A 24856-nucleotide genomic window follows, 5' to 3' on the forward strand; every position below is an offset into this window, starting at 1 on the left:
TGGACACGCGACTGCCCACCTGGGAGTCAGTATGCACACTCCTCTCTCGGTTCTTTTCATTCTCTTGATTTTGTTCAGATTCAGGGCTGGGAAAATTACCTCGCAGCTAGGATCTTACAAGTTCTATCCATTGGGGACCAGCTTCACGTGGGTTTTCTTGGTGTGGACTTGATCCTACCATGTCTAATCATTGCACTCACGAACACACAAATTCTTCCCACAGACGGTGCCAATTGTAGGGGTCGGATTTGAGCACTTTGCCCTGGGGATAAGTGGATTCAAGCCCAACAAGTCCAATACAATAAATTTGTAGAGAGTGAGTAGAAGAATTGGGCTTTAAAGAGTGTAACAATAGTTGAAGGTGATTTAAGGAACGAATAATTAAAACAAGTATAGATTTAGGCAAGCAATTCAATCCTTTTTCTTTGTTTTTGCCTTATTAAATTGCAAAATAAATATATAAAATACTCAAATCAAAGCATCATACATATTTTTATATTTAAAAGCTAAAGTGTAGGTTGCCACGCTTCAGTTAAGCCACAAAAGCGTCATGTCATCATTTATTTTATTATTTTTAAAATTTTTAGATTTATTGGTTGACATTTATTGATTATCTCCTTAGATTCAGGTGTTACTCTATCTCCAACCTTATCGTGTGTCTCTCCATTAACCCAAGCTCTTCAAATATTGCCATTTTATGGAATTCTGACAGTCACTAATAGATTGCAACATCCCCACCTCCTCTATCTATCTATCTATCTATAATCTATATATAATATAAAACGGAAGACTTTGACTTTTTGTTGACCTTTTAAAATTTTGACACATCATTTTTGCAAGCCTCACGAATTTACACCTCATTATAATTTATTTTATTTTATAATTGAATTGCAATATTAGAGAGAGACTCATGTTAGGATTTAAAAGAAAAAAGAAAAAAGAAAAACTCACGTTAGGATTAAAAAACAAAATAGAGAGGAACGTAAAAAAAAAAATAAAATAAAATAAAAAGCATTGCCATTAGGATGAAGAAAAAAGAGAGAGACTTTCATTAGGACTCCTCTCTTCCCACTGCAAAACCCTAGCAACTACCAAATCAAAACCCTAAACTTAACTTGTAAGGTAACATTTATTTATTTATTTTTTATACAGCAATTTCTGCTTTCATATGTACTTGAGATTTTCTTTCTCAATCTTCTTCTTTTGTTATGTTTAGAATTGATTTTCTTTATAGTATTTATTTACTTTCTTAACTAAAGCTATGGCTTTTGGTTGATTAAAATTATCATTCAATCTTACATATAATTGTTTGTTTGGATTCAACATAAAAGATAATGGAATAAAGTGTTATAATTTTGATATTGTTTCATGTCTTGAATTGTCTATATTATTATTGTACGTTATTAGACCCCTTAAAACACAACCAGATTAACCTGGTTAATTAGCCAAGTGATTAACTTAGTCAAATTATCAAATCTAGGTTAACACACATATATCATATCAATGTAAAGTGTGGAAAATAAAGAACACAAAGATATGATGACCGAAGAAAACCAAACCGGTAAAAAACTTGGGGAGGATTTAACCTAGCTATCCTCAAGGTAAACCGAATCCATTATGAAAGAATAGAAGTTTACACAATAGCGACTTAGACCACTAACATCCTATTGCTATCTTGTGTAGGAAACTTACTACCATGACCCCATGATAGCTCCGAGTCCACGAACTACTTCTTTCTTGAATTCCTAGCAAGTACAAGCACACCTACTTGTGTATCTTTAAGCTCTTGAATCTACAACTGAATAATCACCAAGTTCTTGACATAATCTTGAATCTTGGAAACCCTAAGTGTATGTGAAGGCAACCACATTTAGATTTTACAGAAGATTCACACACACAGCATAAAGAGCAACCTCAAAACGTGGCTAGGGTTTTCCCTTTTATACTTAGAGTAAAACATAAAACCCTACACATCAAACGAGCTTGGACTGAGTTGGAAAATTCTGCAGAAAGACGATCTGCACAACTGTCGATCAGTTGAGTCTAATTCTTGATCAATCGAGCCAGGCAGATTTACACAGTAAATCCTAAAACTACTCGATTCCAACTTTACATACAACCACATAATTTGAGCAAGTCTAAACAAAACTAAAATATTTTGATCATGGTCTGCCAACATTACAAAGTTCTAATACATTAGTTCCTAATACCTTAAAACCTAACAATTATTACCACAACTAACATTACTACTCAAATTTGAAGCTTGGTGTGTCCTCCTCATGCCATGGTATTTGTTTACATCTTTGCAATTTATGTTTTGAAAGGTTGTTGATGAGAAAATTAAGATTTGGTTGTACAATATATGTATGTGTTCAAACAGTTGTAGTTCTAAGCGTGTGTGTGTGTGTGTGTGTAAAACTTTTGATAGTTTTGCTTTATTAATTTAAGAGTTGTGAATTACTTTGTAGGTTTAGTAACTATGCATTTGTAGTGAGTATTGACAACAGAAGCACATTTGTCTGGTATTAACAGTATATAAAATTCTGTTCTATCAACCCAATAACATTCTATGTTATACAACACTTCTAAACTATGGAAAGCCATATAAATTAAATATTTCTTCCCATTGTATTTTATTTTATTATGACCGACCATTTTTAAAAAAAATGATATCTTGCAAAATGTATATTAATTCAATTTCCTATTTTTAAATTTCATTAGATCTTATTATCAATAGCTTTTCCGTACATTGCACGGGTTGACGACTAGTGTCGTTAAACCTATGTAAGGAAATAATGTCCAAAAGACATAGATAAGAGTTCAAGAACAAAACGCAGTTTTGAGGTTCATGACGCAAGAAACTCTACAAACCTCTCCACAAAGTGAGTCAAAGAAGAGTTTAACATCTGCTTAGGTGACCTGCATCAAACGAAGAAAGAAATAAGAAACGTATGAGCTAGTTATTTGAGGCCAAGAAACAGGTGCATAATGGCCCCTTAATTACATCAGAATTACAATAGATATTTCCAAAACTACCTTCTTGTCAATATTTGTACAATAAATAGTTCTTGAGCACATCTCTCGTTCATCCTTAGACTAACATTCATAATAACACCAGGAAGCCACAAAATAGAAAATAAATATATAATTAGAAATGGTCAGTTTCTAAAACTAAGAATAATTCATCATTTGAAGAGAGGCACTATAACCAACATTATATGTAGTCTCACCCTTGGCAAAAAATGTTGGGTTGACTGGTGAAATGCAGCCCTTGCACCCTCTGTAAGCACATTACAGTTAATCTGATATAACAAGGCATATATCCATGAATGTATAACAATAATACCTTCATCAGTAAACTCGATAAAGGCAAAACGGAGAATGGAGTTAGGATCACCACAAACACGACAATCAACAACCTTTGGCCAAGAAAGATAGAAGACAATCATAACCATAATCCATCGTTATATAATAAAAAAATGATACATGTGATCAAAATGAAACACTTACTACCTGGCCGCAACCAAGAAAGCAAGCAAACTTGTATCCCACTTGTAACCAAGAACCATAACACACACTACAAACAAACTTGTATCCTACTTGGTTCCTGAGAAAATGTCTACAAGAAAAAAATATTAAATTTTTCACAGCTCTATGTGTTACACTAACATAGCACAACACCCTCAAAATTCCACTGCTGCATAATTGAGTTTTTTCATATTTCAGAAACCAAAACGTATGAAAATAAAAGACACATACTTTTGGTAAAACAATAGTCAAAACGTTATTATCACTACTTATCATCCATTTTCTCAGCAACCAAACAGCCTCTAAAAAGACAATAAAAACAAAAATACATACCCTTCTACTCATGAGTCCGTTGGCATTGCCAAAGTTAGTCAGTACAACATTGTTAGCATATCCAACCCCACTAGCACCAAAGTATCCATGATTGTTAGCAAGAGAAGGAGGCACAAATTCCTCAGCCAAAGGATTCAACTTGGACAACAATTCCTCCAAATCCCTCATATCACTCATACCCACCAACACATTAGCCATCTCATACCCACCATCAGAACCAACACCAGTAGACTTCACCAACCCCATATGTTGGCTCTTGACTCCCTTGGAGTCAAACCCATTTGCCATTTGACCCATCTAAGCCTTGAAATTCCCTGTGTCCACTGAAAAATTCGTTGCTGCTGGTTTATCCTTCTGATCACTCTTGTTCTCCACGAAATCATTCCTGGGTTTTGATTTTTCAAGATCATTCTCTGCATTTGAGCCCTCTGATGATACTACATTAGTAGTATTCTCAAAATTTTGTATATAATTATGTATATAACTGATCAAAGGACATAACACAAAAAAAAAAAAAAANCCTCAGCAATATTAACATCATATAAAATTTGAAAATTGAGTAGATGGGCTTTGTAGAGCCAGTTTAGCAATTGGGTACCAAAAAATACACTATAAGCTCATGGGAATTGATGTTGTCACATTCAATTAGTTGGTACATAGGGAGGCAAAACATTTCCTCATAGACATACCTGTCAATACATATGTGGAAGAATCAAAAGGTACTTCAAATTACGAAATGGTAATATTCATTTATTTCAAATGTACAGTCAATAAAATGCATGGCTTCACTAATTAATCCTCTTGGTTGTTCTTCTAGAAAAGATTCATCTAACGAAGACATTGTGATGGAGCGCTACCCTAAATATATTAAACACATCGTATTAGTAGTACATAATAATGAGGAGCAATTAACACGCAATTTTCAATAAATTAATTACAACATTGAATGTACCTGAGATACTGAAAGAGTATTTAGAAATGGCTGCAATTGGTCTAAGATGTTTCTCGTTGCGTCGGTTACTGCTTCAGTGATTTCCACCTTATATCGCGCATGTAATTCGGCGATTTCCTCCTTATGCTTTGCATGCATGTCGGCGATTTGCTCCTAATGCCTCTGCTCTGACTGGGCAAGTTCGTCCCTCAATGAATTTTCCAAGTCAGTCATCCGCTGGGCCGTTTCACTAGACGATGGTGGAGTTGATGTATAACATGGAAGGTTGGACCCACTTCTTCTTGATGGGGTTGGTCCAAAACCGACCCCTCGTACATGTCCACAATGTTCTTTCCCCATCACTTGTGCAAACGCATCAGTTTTTGACCATAGAATTCCTTGGTGACGCTCTCCTTGTAGTGAGCCCCCATTGTTTAAAATTTCAGCCATTTTCTTCTGTTTTCATACAAGAACCAAAATAACATATTACTCACTACAAACAATTCACGCAAAAAATACGAAAGAAATAGGGTACGATAAGGCTTACAATCTTATCTTTCACGTCAGTACTAACAAGAGTCCCATCTTTCTTGGAGTATACTTTCGTGAAAATAACTGCACGCTCCACTGCTTGCCCACTTTCTTTTGCCTACATCATACTCAACAGTCTCATTACAATAACGAAAATTTATGTTCTTGATATGAAGCGGCAATTGACAACCAAAACATAGCAAATGAAATTTGGGACATAACATGCAATATAATGTATAACAAATTTAAAGCCGTAGATGATTACGTTCAAAAAGACATGTGAGTTGTTTTCTTTATGTGAATGCTTAGTATCAACTGGTTTTTGGTCCCAAAGTTCTATATATTGGCTAGCTACTACCCTAACTCAATTTCCTTCACACAACTTACAAACATTTCCTCTCTCTCACTTGTCTTTGCTGTCACAACGTCAAAACTATGAATAAAAAAATGAAGAAAAATGAAATGTTCCTATCAATTTATGGCTCTTACTTATCAAAAAAAAAAAAAAAATTATTTAAACTTATCAAAAATTTATGGCTCTTCAACTTTTTTTTTTTTTTTGGTTGTCCTTATAAAGCTAAAGCATATTGTACACAAAACTATCTCCACAAAACAATCATTTCTTCCCATAAGTGCCCCTACCCTATGTGCATATGCATGCCAACTGTATTGGAGCTGTCCGCTTTCAACCTATTTAGTTTTCCACATATAAGGTAACACAGAAAAGGAAATTCACAGAACAAGCAATTGCTATATACCAAACCAATGTCGTCCTAACAAAGTGGCAAACATAATATTAATGAAATCGCTAATCAAGAATAGGAAACATCACAAGAAATGTTTATTAACAGTCATGAACATGGATATGATTGTGGTCTTCCTTACCTCAACACTGTGCTCTCCTCTGCAACAACATGTAACCTCACATGCTCCTCTGACATTAGTTTTTATAACGAATTTATACTAATGACGCAAGCAATAGTAAACATTACATACTAACTTTGTACAGTATCCTCAGATTCATCAGTAAATTAATTTCATCAAACTCTTTACATTTATTACATTTGAATCTAAAATAGTAGAATATTAAAACCCTGGCTAGTTGTTGTATAATGCATTTCTTACCATATTGTCTGCAATTTGGGCAAAACTTATAGGCCCTGACCTCGCTATGTCCTTCTGAAACGTACAACTTCTCTTGTTCTTATTAACTAATGTCTACAAACACATTCCTGCCAACAAATTAAAATGAAGAAATTAGTTACATAAACTGTACTCGGTAAATTCTGATGGTGCAAGAAAATCACCAAGTCAATCATTCGTTCATTTGGTCGTCCATAGCAATACGCAGAGTAAAAAGGAAACAGCTGATACGTTCGTCCTTTACCATTTTTCTCCTTCCTCCATTGACTCGTCCAGTGAAGGATGAGTAGGCAGTGAACCTCGTCCATCCTTAATGGACGAGGTAGGTTCACTTGGGAGTTACACTCATCTCACCCTCAACCAAGAGTCATGTTGAAAAGTCATATTGCTTGAAGTTCAACACAAGTCCCGAAGAGATGACCCTTATGACGGTTAAGGAGGTTATCTTATGAATCCTCCAAACTCTACGACGATTAGGAGAAATAACCGATTCCTACCGCTATATAAAGGTCTTTCTGCACAGAGGTGAGGGGGATTTTTTCTTTTTGAAAAAATTTGAGATAAGAAGTTAAGGAAGTCTTGAGGGCTCTTTTTTCTTAAATCTACTAACTTTACCATCGGAGAATTAAAGGCCGGCTTCCACCGGTCTTCTCTGACTTTCTTTGGTTTTCCAGGATTCATTACTCAAGATCAAGTGCATCCGGAGATTTTTCAGCCCACTAATCTGAGAGGACTTATCAAATTCAAATACCCCATCATATGTATATTATAAATAAAAGATAATAGTGCAAGAAAATATCTGAACCTGCGTATTTGGATGAAACCAATAGTCAACTAGATCCGCATACTGCTGCACGTCAGCCCATCCTGGTATTTTTGCAAGGACTTTTTCTTTGGACGCATCTTTTGGGTAGCATTTCTTTTTCAACTTGGTATGTAGGTTCCTCCTCAGTTCCCTTAGTAGGTGCATTGCCCACGTCATTTGATTAGCTGGGTGGAGAATTTCTGGGTTAATGATCCACTTTTTCTGAAATGCAAAAAATGAGTTAGCATAGTGCAATAGTCCACCCTACTGAACATGCCATTTAGCACACATTCGGTTGTACATAACAATTAAAAGTAGCGTAATATAGCTATAGATTGAACAAGTCTGAATTTCTAAGCAAAATGAATTGGATGGTTAACTCTCATTTAATTAAACAAAAACCTAAAGACTTCTCCTACCTATTTCCTAATGATATCCACTAGAAGGTGCTCTGTGACATAAATCTCATTGGTATGAATTCTTTGTTCTTATATAAAGTTGAGTCTTATACTTCATAATTGATTTATGCTAAGTCAAAGAAGCCATCTTCTATTGCATGTGTCACCATCAGAGTAAGACCAATCATGCTTGTTTTTCACATGGATTTTCCACATTGGTCCAAACCGTGAACATGCATGGCAATAATTATACACAAGCACAAATTGGCAACAACCACAATCTGATTTTGTGGTTGGTGCCGAACTACTATAGACAATGGCCCATTTTTGAAGAGCAATGTGTGTAAACAAAAAATTTCACAATATTTTTCACAATAGCTAAATTAGCAAGTAACAATATTTTTCACAATAGATAAATTCACAATATTTAAACCCACCATTGATATTATTATTTTTACCTATCAAGTAACAATCTATAAACTATCTCATTTTAGAAAGTTGAGTGGCTTGAATCAAATAAATGATGACAAGCATCTTTTTTTCATTGACAAAAAAATCATCTATGTTCTTTCTCCTTCACTTTCACTTTTATGTCTCCCATGACATTTCACTCTAAAACAAATGATGGTTTTCCTTCCCAATATTTGCTCCTGTCTCTTCTCTTCATTCTTAAATTAGACGTAAGGAAAAGAAAAACAAAATGAATAGAAAATTTTTTTTTTTCACATTGTAAGATAATTTTTTTTGGGCGAAAACATTGTACGAGAATCTTAATGGAATTGTTGCTAGGAAAAGTATATGATACCTTTAACGCTATGACAATTCAAATGCCCACTTATCTTGTTGAATCATTCACCTTAAGTATAAATGAAGTATGAGGCTATGAAATGTATATATATCGAATATTAAAAAAGTAAAAAATTCAAATATATATATCCAACTTTGTTTCACTTTTAATGTTCCACTTTATATTTTGTAAATTGTATTATTTTTTTTTCTATAAATTATATTATTTTTTTTCTGTAAATTGTGTTACAATGGAAAAATAAAAAGACGTGTTACTGTTAGGTTCTAAAGATTTAGGAATTTGTGTATTTAGAACTCTAATTTGTATTGTTGGCAAACCATGATCAAAACAGGTTGTTTAGTCTTGTTTCGACTGCTCAAAGTTGGGTCTTTCATGTAAAGTTGGAATCGAGAGGCTGTAGATGCATTGGTGCATTTCGGCCTGGCTCGATCGATCGAATGAAAGACTCGATCGATCGAATCTCGGGCAAAATGTTTTTCTGTAGAATTTTCCAGCTCAGCCCTAACTCATTAAACGTTTTGGGTTTTCTGTTTTTACCTTAGGTATATAAAGAAAAACCCTAGCCACGTTTTTAGAGTTACTCCAGTTGTATTGTTGCTCATACTTTTCTATTTTATGTAAATCTCTTGTGAGATCTAGAGGAGCTTTCCTTTACACAAATTTTAGGGTTTTCAAGGTAGAGATAGTATCAACATCTTGATGATCAACTCGGTTGCTACCATTGAAGCTTAAAGAATAACAAGCGTGGGTGCTTGTAGCTAATTGGAGAATCCAAGAAAGGAGTCTGTGGATTCGGAGCTTGTACGTGGTCGTGTCAGTAAGTTCTACTAGTGGGTAGCATTAGGAAGTCAAGCGGGGAGCTTGTAAGTCCTTTTGTATGAACTTCGATTCTTTCATAGTGGATTCAGGTTTACCTTGAGGATAGCCAGGTCAAATCTTCTTCAGGTTTTTATCGTGTGGTTTCCTGGGTGATCATATCACTGTGTCTTTTATATTTCCACTGTTTTATACTTTTGATATGATTGTATGTTTGTGATAACCTAGAATTGCTTAAATTGACTAAGTTAATCACTTGGCTAATTAACTAGGTTAATCTGGTTGTTTTAAGGGGTCTAAAACCGTTTAAGTGGTATCAGAGCGGGTAGCTCTCTTGTTTGAGATTTTTTGATCTCTGAGCTGATCCTTGACCCTTGTTGTTATAGAGTATGGACACTCTCTTATTGTTCCTCCTCACTTTAATGAGAATAACAATGCTTATTGGAAAGTAAGGATGAAAGCATTTTTGAAATCTATTGATGAGAGGGTTTGGAATTCCGTTGAATACGGATGATAGAAGCCCACTACTCTTGTCAGTGAGTGGCAAACTTCTGAAAAAGAAGTAGCAGGCTTCAATAGCAAAGCTATGAATGCCATCTTTAACGCTGTTTCTATGGAGGAATTTAAGAGAATCTCTAATGTTGAGGTTGCTCACACTGCTTGGAAAATCCTCCAAACTGTGCATGAAAACACAAAGGCAGTTAAGATCAATAAACTGCAGCAATTGACTTCTAGATTTGAAAGCATTAGAATGTCTGATGATAAATCTTTTGATAAATTCTATGTTAAATTGAATGATATTGTTAATTTTGCTTTTAATTTGGGTAAAATCTATGATCAACCTAAAATTGTTAAGAAGATACTTAGATTTTTAACTGAGGACTTTAGACCCAAAGTGACTGTCATTATTGAGAGCAAGGATGTGGACTCCATTCCTATTGATGAGCTTGTAGAATTTCTTCAGTCCTATGAGTCTAACCTACCCAAAGTAAACAAATCCAAATCAATGGCTCTTAAGTCTGTTGATGATGTTGATGTTGGTAGATTTGATGATGAGCTCTCTGCTACAGAGATTGCGTACCTTACCAAGAACTTTAGAAACTTTCTTAGGAATAACAACAGAAAGGCAAGAGGTACAAACACTGCTGAACCTAGAAACTTTAGGAAGACTGATCCCATTAAGGTTAATAACTTTGAAAAACCTAGAGAAAAAGTTGGTCAATTTTCAAACAATTCATTGGGTGCTCAGTGTTTTGGCTATCAAGGGTATGGTCATGTTAAATCTGAATGTCCTACATTCTTGAGGTCTAAAGGTAAAGTTATGGTTGTAATCCTTAATGATAATAAGGTTTCTGATGATGAGTCTGGATGTGACGAGGATGGAAACTTCATTGCTTTCACTGCTACTGCTGTAGTCAATGAAAGCATATCTGTTGAAGAAAACCCTTCTGATGGGGAACTCTCTAAGGATGCAGATCTTCAAGAGGCCTATAATAAACTTTGCAAAATTGCTGCAAAAGATGTTATGAATGTTGAACTTGGCCTGAAGAAAATTGAATCTCTTGAGCTTGAAAAGAAGAACTTGCTTGTAAAATTGTTTGATGCTAATGATCTTTTGAACAATGTAAAATCTGAGAACATGTTTTTGCTTGATAAAGTTAAAACTTTGGAACATGATTTATCTGTTGCTAGATCTACTAGTTTTAAACTTGATCAAATGTTGAATGTTCAAAAGTATCATTCTGATAAATCTGGTTTAGGATATGTTGAAAGCATCTCTGATTCTGCACCACATTCCATGAACTTTGTTCCTTCTTCTTCTTCTAAACCTTCCGTGAGTGAGGTTGTGAGTGAAACAATTAAACCCCCTGTGAGTGAGGTTGTCAAATTTGTAGAAGTTTCACCCTCTAGGAAGATTAGGGTTAATCTAGAAGAGTCTAAACATAAGGTTTTTACCCTTTCTAAGGACAAGATGCATGGTAAACCTGCTTAGGTTTGTCATTTTTGTGGAAAGTCTGGACACATTTGTCCTAACTGTTATAAGCTTCAAGCTGCTAAGAGAGCAAACAAACCAAAGGTGCCTGTGCCTCAAGCACAAGATCCTATAGCACTCATTGGTGAATTGGTAAATGCATTAAACCTTTATTCCAATCCTGGAGTTAGAAATCACTCGAATGTGAAAAAGAACTCCAATGCTCGTGGTGCATCTAAAAGATTTTGGATGTAAAAGACTCGATCTAATTGAGTCTTTCTGACATGGTCCTTATGCTTCATTGCTCATTCCTCTGTGACCATTGTTCTTTGGTATTTGTGTTTTTTTTTCTAGGACTTGCATTGCATTACATTCATGCATTTCATTCTAGGATTTATTTGTTTTCTCTTCGAATAAAAAAAAAAAAATGAAAAAGCAAAAATATGTTTGACATTATTTTTCTTGGTTTTTGAAGACAAGGTTGGTCAATTTATTTACACAGAACATGTCTTGTGTACTTTGTTTAGCTTTGATGAGCTTATTTGTTGCACTTTACTAGTTGAACCTTTGTAGTGCATGTTGTGTGGGAAATATGTTTATGGTGTTTATCACTCTGTCTTAATCTTGAAGTCACATGTTATTTGACTGTCGGACTTGATCCTTTTGATAAATGTATAAATAACCATCTCACTAATGTTCACTAGCCAATCATGAACACCTTAATGCATATCATAAGATTTTGTGCTCAAGAAAGTATAGCACATGCACAAAAAGAACATAAGGTGTAGCCTCAGTTTAATTGTTTAATGCTTAAACTTGGTGTGTATTATTAGGCTTGATGCCAATTCACTTAATTAAAACTAGTGTGTACTATTAGGCTTGATGCCAATTCACATAATTAAGAGGCTAAATTCAAGAAACTTACATGATTGCAAGCTTATGTTCTAGGAGATGTGGGAGTTATATGATGTAATTCTTTAGGTGATAGTCTCTTTTAAATTCTATGTGATGAATTTTGTAGACTTTGTGATTGATTTCTATTCACATATCACCTTACATGTATCTCAAGCTTTTGCTAGTTTGCACACACTACACGAGTTACTCTTTGCTAAACACTGTACATGTTATTGTGTGTGTTTTTGGTCTGACCAATCAAGTTTAAAAATACCTTGAGTATTATGTAAAACATTTTTTTTTTTTTTTGCTTGAGAATTTAAAGGAAGAATTGGCTGAAACTTTCTTTGGACAAACTGGGATTAAAATTTGGGTTTTTGAAAAAGCATTCCATTTCATCTCATACTCATGCATTTTGTTTCATTGATTTCAATGCTTTGAGGAGTTATTTTTTCAAAAATTGGTTTGAGTTTTTCAAAACTGTAATTTTTCTCAAAATACTGTGAGCCACTGCCTATTTCGATCGATCCATTCTGTTTTTCGATCGATCGAAAGTACTTAAAATCTCTTTAAAATTTTCGGAGTGATTCGATCGATCGAATGTGATTTTCGATCAATCGAAAGTCACGAATCAGGTTTTTTAAAACACTGTTCTTGACTGATTCAAACACTTTTTCAAAAAGGTTTTTCAAACTTTTCTTCTCTCTCCGATTAGGCAAGGCTCCACAGTCCATTTTTTGTCGTTTTCCTCCAGATTTTTTGCAAAGAATCTCTTTCCTCAAGTCGGTAAGTCCCTTTTGCCCTTCCTTTTTGAGTTTATTTACATTTTTCATGCATTTATCCTAAAATTTTTGAACCTTTTTCTTTTTGGGATTTTTGTTGATTCAAGCCCAATTTTGTGCAATTGATCAATGGGTTTTTGTGGGGACATGCTATAAACATGATCTTGATGGTTTAATTTGATCAATTTTGGGTATTGTGAAAAATTAAAATTTTTAGGGTTTATATTAGTTCTAAATTGAGGATTTTGTTCAATTAGTTTGAAATTGATGAAATTGGTTTGTTGTTTTGATGAAATTAGGCATTATGATCTGTGTGTTGTGTTCTGTAATGCTCAATTCATCAATTTGCTTCAAAAATTTTCAAGTGGTTTTCAAATTTTTGGGGTTTTTGTTAGAAACTCCATGCTCAAGCCAATTTTGTGCAATTAAACTTAAAATTGATCTTTGTTTACTGCATTAGTACATGCATCATGACATTGTAACTATTCATGCATCATATAGATTTTTGCTCTATATTTTTTTTGTGCTAACTTGCAGTCTGCCCTTGGTTTTTTTTTTTTTTTCTCTTTTGGTTTTCTCTTGTGTCTCTGTCCTTTCCTTAGCATCATGCCTAGGAAGACTAGGGCTTGTAGGTCTGTCCCCTCACCTACTCCTTCCCCTCCATCTTTTGACCAAGAGAAATTTCCAAGTGAGAAAAATCAGGAAATCTTTGAGAAGCTGAATCTTAGGCGTAAGATATGGTCTGAGCGGTCTATCATTTTAGATGAGTTAGACCCTGCCATTAGAGCAAACTTATAGCGTAGGGGCTGGTTACCCTTAGTGGATATTTCTGATCCTCCTCCACCTGCTACCTTGATTCGAGAGTTCTTCTCGAACATCTCGATCCGTGTCTATGATTCCAACACTTTAGTAAAGAGTTGGATACGAGGGGTAGAGTACACCATTACTCCTAAGGTAGTGGCTGATGCTCTAGGGGTACCCTTGGTCCAGCACTCTGTCTACCCTTATGATAAGTCTCCAGTTTTGAGTGATGTCATGTCTTACATCACTAGGTCTTCTATCCAGTGGGGTTCTGATCCTAGGATCACCACTACTGAGCTTTCTGAGCTGCACTATCTTTTCTTTAGGATAGCGTGTCATTGTTTTTGGCCCATTTCTCATCTTCACACCATTCCTCTCGAGAGGTGTGTATTTTTGTATGCTCTAGTTACTGATGCTCCTATCAGTTTTCCCCATTTGTTCCTTCTCATGCCCTTGTTCATCCTATTTTTATCCATCGAATTCTTCTTTATCTAGGTTTAGATGATTTCCCTTCCTTGGAGCCTGTGCACATCATTGGTCCTATATGTGCGTCTTTTCTTAGACAAAGGGATGCTCACCTTCGAGCTGGCTCTAAACATCCTAGGTCTGAGCTTTCTGGGTCCACTCCTCTTTCATTTTCTTCTACAGGTCCTGTTAGTGAGGATGTTCCTAATCCTGATGATGCTGTTGCTGCTGCTGCTGTTCCTCCACCTCCATCGGATGACTTTGATATCCATCGTACTTTGGAGACTGTCATGACCATTCAGGCAGCTCATGGTTAGCTTTTGGTGGACCTATTTGACAAGATCCGTGTGTTACGAGTTGATCTGGCGCATCTTCGTCCACCCTCACCACCTCCTTTTGATGATGGATTGTGATTGCCCTTTGGCATTCCGTCACAAAAAGGGGGAGTAGAGTTTGTAGAGGAGTTTTTTAGTTAGGGAGAGTTTTTTTGTTTTGAGGAGCTAGTGGAGTTGTTAGATTGTATTTAGGCGCTTCACCTTGTATATCATTTTTGGGGATATTCATGTTAGAGGGAGTAACATTGATTGATATACATGATTTCTATTATTGATTCTTGTTTCTTTGGATTCACTGTTTATTGATTTATATTTTTGAGTTATTCATTGATATATGTCTTTATTATGTGTTGTGTGAATCATACAAGAAGTTATACCTGTTTATTTACTATTTTCTGTCACACATGCGTTTATGCGTTTGTTGAGTATTTCAGGAATATACAGGTTGATTCAATTGAGCTGCTGTCTACATTTGCAACTGATGAATAGTAGTTAGGATTGAATTTTAGTCTTTATGAGTATTATTTTTGTAAAGGGCTTTTTACTTGTAAACTTTGAGTTTTGTGTTTGTGTTTTGTCACGGATTGCCAAAGGAGGAGTTTGTTAGGTTCTAAAGATTTAGGAATTTCTGTATTTAAAACTTTAATTTGTATTGTTATCAAACCATGATCAAAACAGGTTGTTTAGTCTTGTTTAGGCTTGCTCAAAGTTGGGTTTTTCATGTAAAGTTGGAATCGAGAGGCTGCAGATGCATTGGTGCATTTCGGCCTGGCTCGATCGATCGAATGAAAGACTCGATCGATCGAATCTCAGGCAGAATGTTTTTCTGTAGAATTTTTCAGCTCAGCCCTAACTCATTAAATGTTTTGGGTTTTCTGTTTTTACCCTAGGTATATAAAGAAAAACCCTAGCCACGTTTTTAGAGTTGCTCTAGTTGTATTGTTACCCATACTTTTCTGTTTTGTGTAAATCTCTTGTGAGATCTAGAGGAGCTTTCCTTTACACAAAACTTAGGGTTTTCAAGGTAGAGATAGTATCAACATCTTGATGATCAACTTGGTTGCTACCATTGAAGTTTAAAGAATAACAAGTGTGGGTGCTTGTAGCTGATTGGAGAATCCAAGAAAAAAGGAGTCCGTGGATTCGGAGTTTACACGTGGTCGTGTCAGTAAGTTCTACTAGTGGGTAGCATTAGGAAGTCAAGTGAGGAGCTTGTAAGTCCTTTTGTATGAACTTCGATTCTTTCATAGTGGATTCAGGTTTACCTTGAGGATAGCTAGGTCAAATCCTCCCCAGGTTTTTACCATGTGGTTTCCTGAGTGATCATATCATTGTGTCTTTTATATTTCCGCTGCTTTATACTTTTGATATGATTGTATGTTTGTGATAACCTAGAATTGCTTAAATTGACTAAGTTAATCACTTGGCTAATTAACTAGGTTAATCTGGTTGTTTTAAAGGGTCTAAAACCGTTCAGTTACAACTTGACAGACTATGATTAATAGAACTAAAAATTAAATAGGTTAACACTCAATTCATGACCAAATGATTTTTATATTCAACTTAAATGAGTTGATTGGGTGGAATTCGGCATGTTTCATAGTGCATTGAGCATATTAGGGCATATATATATGGATCAACTAACTCACAAATATTTCAATGATAAAGACAAACAAAGTATGCTAATACCTGAATCTCTATCCAAGCATCTTTTTTGTGGTTAGGAGGGACAGGCGTCCAACTCAAAGGCATAAGTGGGTAGTAGGCAGGGCAAAGGCAAAAAGTGCCCAACCACCTTAAGAATGTCTGTCCACTCTCCCAAAGCGGTTGGCCGGCTGCATTTAACGGCAACTCAATTTTCTTATCCGGTGGAAGTGTCCATATTTTTCGCATTAGCGTTTCCCCACGCTTTTTAGTCCCATTACTGGATCCGAGGGTTTCTTGACCCAAATCTTCTGCACGCACATTACTGGTTTCTTGGATTTGTTGAACCAAATTTTCTGCATATAGTAAACCGCCATTAGGAATGAAATTTCAAAGTTCACAATTAGACAGAAGTTACTATATATAGCTCAAGTGCACACTCTTAACATGATAGTGATGTTCGTCAATCATAGCATTATTATACTTGCTTTTTAGCTTTACTTTTTTTTTTTTCCCATTTGTTTTCTTAATTTACTTATTACTCAGGACAATAAGTGAATTAAGTCGTTCATATTTTCATGAATTTAAAAGAAGCAATGGGCAGCCTTGCATTGTTATCTCAAGAACATAATAAAAAGCATGTTTCAAAGCAGTTAATTATACTGATTTTAAAATCAGGCTAATAAGAGAAAGGGAGAATAGTATCTTTTTTTTTTTTTCTTTTTCTGAGAATGTGGGAGAATAGATTCTCTATAGTTAGTTAATAAAAATTGAAATTACTCATATGAGTTATTTATAGATGCATCTATAAATTATTCAATTATGATAAAGTTTTTGACATAAATGAACAATGGTAATAATTGAGTAAAATTTCCTAACTAAAAATTCAAAATGTCCGTAGATACACGGAAGTTATTTTAATATTTATTGTTTTTTCATATTATTTCTAAATTAGCCTAAGACTTCACACATAGACATCTTTTTCAGTTCTTCTATGGCTACAACATCTCAAAACAATGTTATGAAAATATGGTTCTAAATTTGTCATACCGTACAAATTAAATGCATTACATGCTATCCTTAGGCCAAATACTACTACATTTTCCACAGATGAAACTCTATTAAAGTTTCAAGTAGCTCACACAAATCTAGAATTTAAAGCCTACTTTCATTACATACAATTGTTAGGTTAAATTACAAATTACATTATCTAAGTTTGTCATAAGTTCAATTCAGTCTTCTAATTTCTACGATCTTTTTAAGTTAATACGATAAATTTTACGTGTATTCAATGTAATTCTTGTATTCAGTTTGTCACAATCACATGGTATCATAGGTGTCCTTCAAGAGTATTATTTTGAAAATGCAAAAGTGCTAAATTTATATCATTTTCGGACACTTGACGCCTAATTCTATGAAGAGAAGTGGACGAAATGACCACACTTAAAAGATTGATTGAAAGCTCCATGTCGTATTTATTCTCAAATGTTACATTTCAAGACATGTCAACTACCTGGAGAAGGGGGTTGGGTCTCATCATCATCACTTGCATCCCCTATTGCTTGGTCAGCCGCAAGGGCATCCCTTAGCTCCTCCTGCACGCTCTCTCGTGAACGAGACGATCCCCCACCAATTTCAACAACCGTCAATGGAAATTCCCTTTGCATTCCTGCAGCCAACAACAGAAAAATTATGCATCCAGTAGTAAATATCAAATGTTACATTAACAATCAACGTGTAAACTACCTAGGGGTGCTGTAACAGCATCACGAGCATTCGCTCTTGCTTGCGGTGCAATATAGGCGGCTTCCAAGTTCTCCTCCCCCCTTTGTTGTGAACGTGAGGGTCCTTCGCCAACGTGTACAAGCGGCAATCGACGTTTCTTCCCCATTCCTGCATCCAAAAACTTTACCACACAGAGAAAATGTTAATTATAGACAATATAAAAACTTGCATACAATGTAAGTGAAAAATACAAAGTAAAATAACTCATTTTCACATCTAACACTATATACAAGCATACATCCAAGTTTAAAAGCTTCTGTTAGCCAAACACCACAACAACGACAAACTGAAACCCTAACACCAGATGAACTTATATCCAAGTTGATAAGAAATGAATTTGAAATCCAATAGGTAGCAAAGTTTATAAGGAATTGAATGCATAATAAGTACAAATGATAGGAAATAACAATATTAAGAGGAATTAACAAATTCATCAAATACTACACAGAGGCATTCTAACTAATTCATAAATGGATACACCACTAAACTATTACACTACTCATCGTTGGTGTACTCGTCCTCGTTGTCATCTTCATTGTCGGACTCATCGTCAATAAACTCACACTCGTCTAAGTTGTTTACTTCATGACGATCTCTTTCAGCAATGATAGAGGCATTAATTGTCATTCCCTCTATATCATCCCAAGCCCAACCAAGGTTCTCACTCATAACCTCATTAGTGCTTATATTGTACGGAACATTCTCAGAAAAACTATATGTGTCATCCTCATCATGTTGGGGACCAATACCAGTATCGAACACATCCCTAGCTTTAGTTTTAACAACGACATACCAATTCTTCTGCCTTTTATCTTCTACATAAAAAACTTGTGTAGCTTGAGATGCCAACACATATGGTTCATTGATCATGTTATCCCCACAATGTATGAAGTGTGTAAAGTTCACCATAGGAAACCCAATTCATCAGTCCTATATACTCTCCTATTTTGGTCATCAACCCATTTACACTTGAATAACACATGTTTGATATTGTCAGAATAGTTCAACTCGATTATATACTTAAAACACCATAGAACGTAATGTCACCATCAGTAACGACACTAACTCCACTATTCTGCGTTTTCCTGTTTGACTCATCATTTACACTCCTAAACTTTAAGCCATTAATGACATAATGCTTCAGCCGCTTTACATAAAATATATGGCCATTTGGACAATGCAACAAGGGTATCACTAACTCCCTCCCTTTCCCTATCAGCAGTAGTCAACAACATCACCTAACATATCCAAACATAATTATTCAACTCAGTACAAGTAATCATAGGTAGGACAGTGTTACAAGTTTAAGAAGTTGAAAATGTCATACGTACGTGACCCCTAAACCAACTGCAAAACTTCTTCATGTGGTGCTTATATATAATGGCCTTGGAAACATTACAATTTTGGCCTTTTCAGAGTTCGTCCTCTATCAATCTTTTGTGCATCCTGTGCATGCAATTGTATTAGGGTTAATAGACCTAACGTACATTGAGTTGACGTGCAATCATAGTTGTATACGTAGTACTTACTCACGAAAGTGGTTGATGTTTTTGGAATTGAATAAAATGTAGCGATGGGCTTGGGTTCACTCTCTATTGTTTAGTGTCACGATCGAAACCACCCCTGTTGACTCCTCAATCGTCCTGGTGGGTCGATTGAATATAGTTTCAACTCCTTCCATATACCGTGAACAAAATGTTAAGCACTCTTCTACTATGTATCCTTCGGCAATAGACCTTTTCAGAGCAGCTCTATTTCGTACGTACAACTTAAGGCGTGAGAGGTACCTATAGAGGAATGATAAGATTAATGATTGGCAATGGTAATTGGAACGTGCACATGAAACTCATAGTTGATCAATAATATTACACACGTCTTACCTCTTAATGGGATACATCTAACGATAGTGCATTGGACCACCAATCTTGGCTTCAGCAGCTAAGTGCATGACCAAATGTGTACGGTTTTAGACCCCTTAAACAACCAGATTACGTAACCTAGATTAATTAGCCAAGTTGTTACTTAGTCAAATTATGCAATTCTAGGTTAAAGTAATCAAATAATTATATCAAGATATAAAGCAGCGGAAAATAAATGACCACAAGATATGATGACCCAGGAAACCACACGATAAAAACCTGGAGAGGATTTAACCTAGCTATCCTCAAGGTAAACCTGAATCCACTATGCGAAAGAATCGAAGTTCATACAGAAGGACTACAAGCTCCCCGCTTGACTTCCTAATGCTACGCACCAGTAGAACTTACTGACACAACCACGTGCAAGCTCCGAATCCACGGACTCCTTCTTTCTTGGACTTTTCAATCAAGTACAAGCACCCCCGCTTGTGTATCTTTAAGTTCTTGAATCTGCAACTGAATGATTACCAAGTTCTTGACATAATCTTGAATCTTGGAAACCCTAAGTATATGTGAAGGAAAGCTTATCAATGATCTCACAAGAGATTCACATAAACAGCAATATGAGCAACAAAGACTTAGATAGGTTTGGGTATAAAACTCTAAATACAAAAGAGGCACTCTCTTCTCTCTCTCTCTCTCTCAAAAGCACTCAAAAACGTGGCTTAGGGTTTCCTTTATATAGTGGGAGAAATAGATCTGAAACCCTAATCCTTATTGGGCTTAAGCTGCTGTTTGGGCCGACTTAAAATTTTGCAGATACGATTTTCGATCGATCGAGCCTGTTCTTCGATCGATCGAACCAGGCAGAATATGAAGTCTTCTTCCTGCAGCTTGTATGTTCTTGAATCTTGACTTGAATCACCTTGAGCATTGTCTAATAAAACCTATAGACTCTAAGATCTATATCTAGACAAGTTTGTGTTCATGATTTGCCAATTGTTCTAAACATTTAGAACCTAACAATCTCCCCCTTTGGCAATTCGTGACAAAACTTCCATACAGAATGAAATGCTCAAATACAAGAACAACCCAAAACAATAAAATGCTCATTACAACAAATTCAACCTAACTACTATCCATCAGTTGCAAGTGTAGACAGCAGCTCAATTGAATCAACCTGTATATTTCCTGAAACACTCAACAAATGCATAAACGCATATGTGACAGAAAAACAGTAAATCAACAAATATGCAAACTAACTCTCTCCCTAAGTTAGATACAACAAAAATAATGTTAACTCCCCCAAAACATAACATTCTTGTATTTTCCACACATATTCCCACATATCAATTATTTCTCCCCCTTTTTGTCACGTATTGACAAAGACAACTCATACAAAGAGTAAACAGTCAACATACGCAAGAAAGGATAAGAGAAAATAGAGAAAGAAGGAGACATAAAACAATTCAACTCTATAGAAAATAGAGACAGCTCCCCCTATGAACAATACAGGTTAAAAAAACTTTTCTCCCGCTATCAAAAATAGGAAAAACAAAACAAGTTTTGGGAAAAACAGTTTTGGGGAAAAATAAAGGAGGTTGGGGAAAATCAACAGCAGCAGCATCATCACCAACTGGATCAGGAACATTCTCACCAGCAGGACCAAAGCTAAAGTGAGGATACACATGAAGAAAAAATATTCTCTCTTTCAATAAAATGCAAACATGGCACTATGTGACCCATAAATAGTTGCATGAGTAGAGAAAATATTTGTACATTGATTATCCATCATATCTCTTAAGAAAAACATTTTCTATAGTTCACACATAAGAAAAAGCATATACTAGAATGTACAAAACTCAAAAAGTAATCAATCAATTTTTAAATCAAGTTGAGTACCCAATTTAGCAAAGTGTATGCATGCTATGTGTGAAAACAATGAGAGATATGACTGCAAAACTGCAAAATGGATACAAAAACAATGCAATGCATGTGAATCATAAACACAAATGATGCATGAAAAAGATTTTGGTCAAAAGCATAGAAACTGAAAATTTTTCAGTTTCGATCGATCGAGTATCGATCGAACATCAATCGAGTCAGGCAGACTCAAACCAAAAATTTTAATCGCAATTTCGATTGATCGAAAAACAGGTTCGATCGATCGAAAATCTGGAAAAATCAGTTTTTTTTTTAAAAACAGAGCATTTTAATGCAGAAACTCTTCAAAGCACATTGTTTTATAAAAAATGCATGAGTATGAGATGGAATGCTTTTTCAAAAACCCAAATTTTAAACCCAATTTTCTCAAAAACAAGTTTCAATCATTCTCCCATTGAAATTTTCTTAAGCAACAAATATGTTCTGCACAAATCTCAAGATATTTTCAAATTTTTCAAACTTGAAACACATTTTGCATTAAAATCAAGGAACTTTTAATCTTGGATGGTCACAACAAAATCACACACAATATAATGTACCAAGTTTAGCAAAGAGTAACTTGTGTAGTGTGTGCAACTAGCAAAAGCTTGAGATACATGTGAGGTGATATGTGAATAGTAATCAATCACAAATTCTACACAATCCATCACATAGAATTTAAAAGAGACTATCACCTAAAGAGTTACATCCTATAACTCCCACATCTCCTAGAACAAAAGCTTGCAATCATGTAAATTTCTTGTATTTTTGCATCTTATTTGTATAAAATGGCATTCAGCCTAATAGTACACACCGGTTTTAATTAAGTGAATTGGCATCAAGCCTAATAGTACACATCAGTTTTAATTTAATTGAGGCTACACCTTATGTTCTTTTTTTTTGTGCATGTGCTACACTTTCTTGAGCACTGAATCTTATGATATGCACTAAGGTGTTCATAATTGGCTAGTGAACAGTGGTGAGATGGTTATTTATACCTTTCTCAAAAGGATCAAGTCCGACAGTCAAATAACATGTGACTTCAAGATTAAGACAAAGTGATAAACATCATAAATATCTTTCCCACACAACATACACTACAAAGTTTCAACTAGTAAAGTGCAATAATTAAGCTCATCTGAGTTAAACAAGGTACATAAACTTGTTATGTAATGATAAGGTGGCCAACCTTGATTTCAAATCCATGATATGAAATACCAAACACAAAAAATCTTTTTGGTTTAAAAAAAAATTTTATGACCAAAAACAAAAAGCACACATTATGCTAATGAATAATGCAAATGCAATGCATGACAATGTTTAACTAAGCTATAGAGGGTACACAAACAAGAAATATCAATTTCTTAATTAACCTATAAGTACGTGTACAAACTAGTACACACTTACACATAATAAAAAATAGCTTAGCACAAACTATTCAAGTTTCTCCACAATGTCAAGCATGTTCTAAATCAAGAGAGAGATATCATAACCCATGTAATCCTCAAGAAGAAAAACTAGATACAAAATAAAATATTTTTGTCTTTTTGAAATTTTTTAATGTTTTTGGATTTTTTTTTTTTAATAAAAACAACCTAGAAAACAACACAACCAAAAACAAAAACAAAACATGTCCACAAATAATTGAAAGAATTAAATCAGGGACAAGTTAGCAACACTCACCTTGGAGAATCTTTTCTCACCCATCTAGCACGAGTCTTCGGCTTTGTAGGTGAAAATCCATGTGAAGCAGAGTGTATTTGAGGGATTATACCAAACTTCTGAGAGAGACTGAAATCCTGCAAATTCCTTTCACAAGCCAACAAGCTTAAATTTTTCAAAAGAATATGAAACAATTTATATGGAATTATGGCAGGAGAAATATCATCACATATCCTAGATTGACACACAGAATGTTTAAATTTCAATTTATGACAATTAGGACGAATGTGACCAGAGACACCACAAAAGTGACAAACAGGAACAAATTAAGGAACATCAGTATTTCTAACAACAAGTCTAGTCTCAGATTTAGGTTTTTGCCTCAACAAAGAACAATTTCGTCTAATATGACCAACAACACCACAAAGGTGACAGGTAGACACAAAAACAGATTTATTATGCTCTCTAACAGTAGGTTTAGACTTAGGTTTAGAAACTTCAGCGTTAACATCAGAACTTTTACCTTTGTCTAACCTAGCAAAGTAAGCCTTTTCTTTATTATTCCTTTTAAAATGAGGGATATAAACTTTCTCAGTTTTAGGCTTAAGAGAAACAGAAACACTTCTGTTATCATCAACAGGCTTGGTACTAGTCAAATTTTCAAGTTTAGTTTTAGATTCAACTAACTCTTGTTCCAAGCTTTTCATCTTCTCATCTTGAGAGGAAATTTGATTTCTCAAAAATTCATTCTTTTTATTAGACTCATCTAATCTCACAATCAAATCCTCTTTTTCAAGATTAGCCAATTTTAACTCTTCTTTAAATTTCTTAGAAATTTTCAAAGATTTAGATAATTCCTTACGAAGAGTTTTAAAGGCATCAAAAAAATCAACAGAAACAATAGTGTCCTTTTTATTCAAAGCATCACAGGCATCAATAAAATCAGCAGAAGCATGAGCAGAAAGACACTTCAAATTATCCATGATAACAGGGGTCAAGGATCAGCTCAGAGATCAAGAAATCTCAAACAAAAGAGCAACTTGCTCTGATACCACTTTAACGGTTTTAGACCCCTTAAACAACCAGATTACGTAGCCTAGATTAATTAGCCAAGTTGTTACTTAGTCAAATTATGCAATTCTAGGTTAAAGTAATCAAATAATCATATCAAGATATAAAGCAACGGAAAATAAATGAACACAAGATATGATGACCCAGGAAATCACACGGTAAAAACCTGGGGAGGATTTAACCTAGCTATCCTCAAGGTAAACCTGAATCCACTATGTGAAAGAATCGAAGTTCATACAGAAGGACTACAAGCTCCCCGCTTGACTTCCTAATGCTACCCACCAGTAGAACTTACTGACACAACCACGTGCAAGCTCCGAATCCACGGACTCCTTCTTTCTTGGACTCTTCAATCAAGTACAAGCACCCC

General features: G+C 35.0%; 1 protein-coding gene and 1 long non-coding RNA gene across 2 annotated transcripts; both read right to left on the reverse strand.

The window, feature by feature from the left end:
* Positions 1-2846: 2846 nt before the first annotated feature.
* Positions 2847-4158, reverse strand: LOC112017386 (uncharacterized). The gene is made up of 5 exons (XM_065775991.1): positions 3511-4158; positions 3347-3419; positions 3231-3280; positions 3005-3096; positions 2847-2919 (listed from the first exon to the last, which is right to left on the reverse strand). Exons 1-5 carry the CDS (start codon positions 4156-4158, stop codon positions 2847-2849), a joined length of 936 nt encoding a protein of 311 aa, XP_065632063.1.
* Positions 4159-5339: 1181 nt separating this feature from the next.
* On the reverse strand, positions 5340-6545 carry LOC112017379 (uncharacterized). Its single transcript, XR_002883470.2, has 2 exons — positions 6449-6545; positions 5340-5441 (listed from the first exon to the last, which is right to left on the reverse strand). It is a non-coding gene; the product is annotated as an uncharacterized LOC112017379 (long non-coding RNA).
* Between the last annotated feature and the right edge of the window lie 18311 nt (positions 6546-24856).

Source organism: Quercus suber, unplaced genomic scaffold (genome assembly GCF_002906115.3).
Source record: "Quercus suber isolate HL8 unplaced genomic scaffold, Cork oak 2.0 scaffold_125, whole genome shotgun sequence".
Lineage (NCBI taxonomy): Eukaryota > Viridiplantae > Streptophyta > Magnoliopsida > Fagales > Fagaceae > Quercus > Quercus suber.

Excerpts from the sequence above, each read along its gene's own strand:
- LOC112017386 (XM_065775991.1), bottom strand. The coding sequence starts at position 4,158 with ATGGGTCAAATGGCAAATGGGTTTGACTCCAAGGGAGTCAAGAGCCAA. Across the intron at positions 3,281-3,346 it reads TATCGAGTTTACTGATGAAG|AGGGTGCAAGGGCTGCATTT; the intron begins GTATTATTGTTA and ends ATGTGCTTACAG. Across the intron at positions 3,097-3,230 it reads CCCAACATTTTTTGCCAAGG|TCTAAGGATGAACGAGAGAT; the intron begins GTGAGACTACAT and ends TATGAATGTTAG.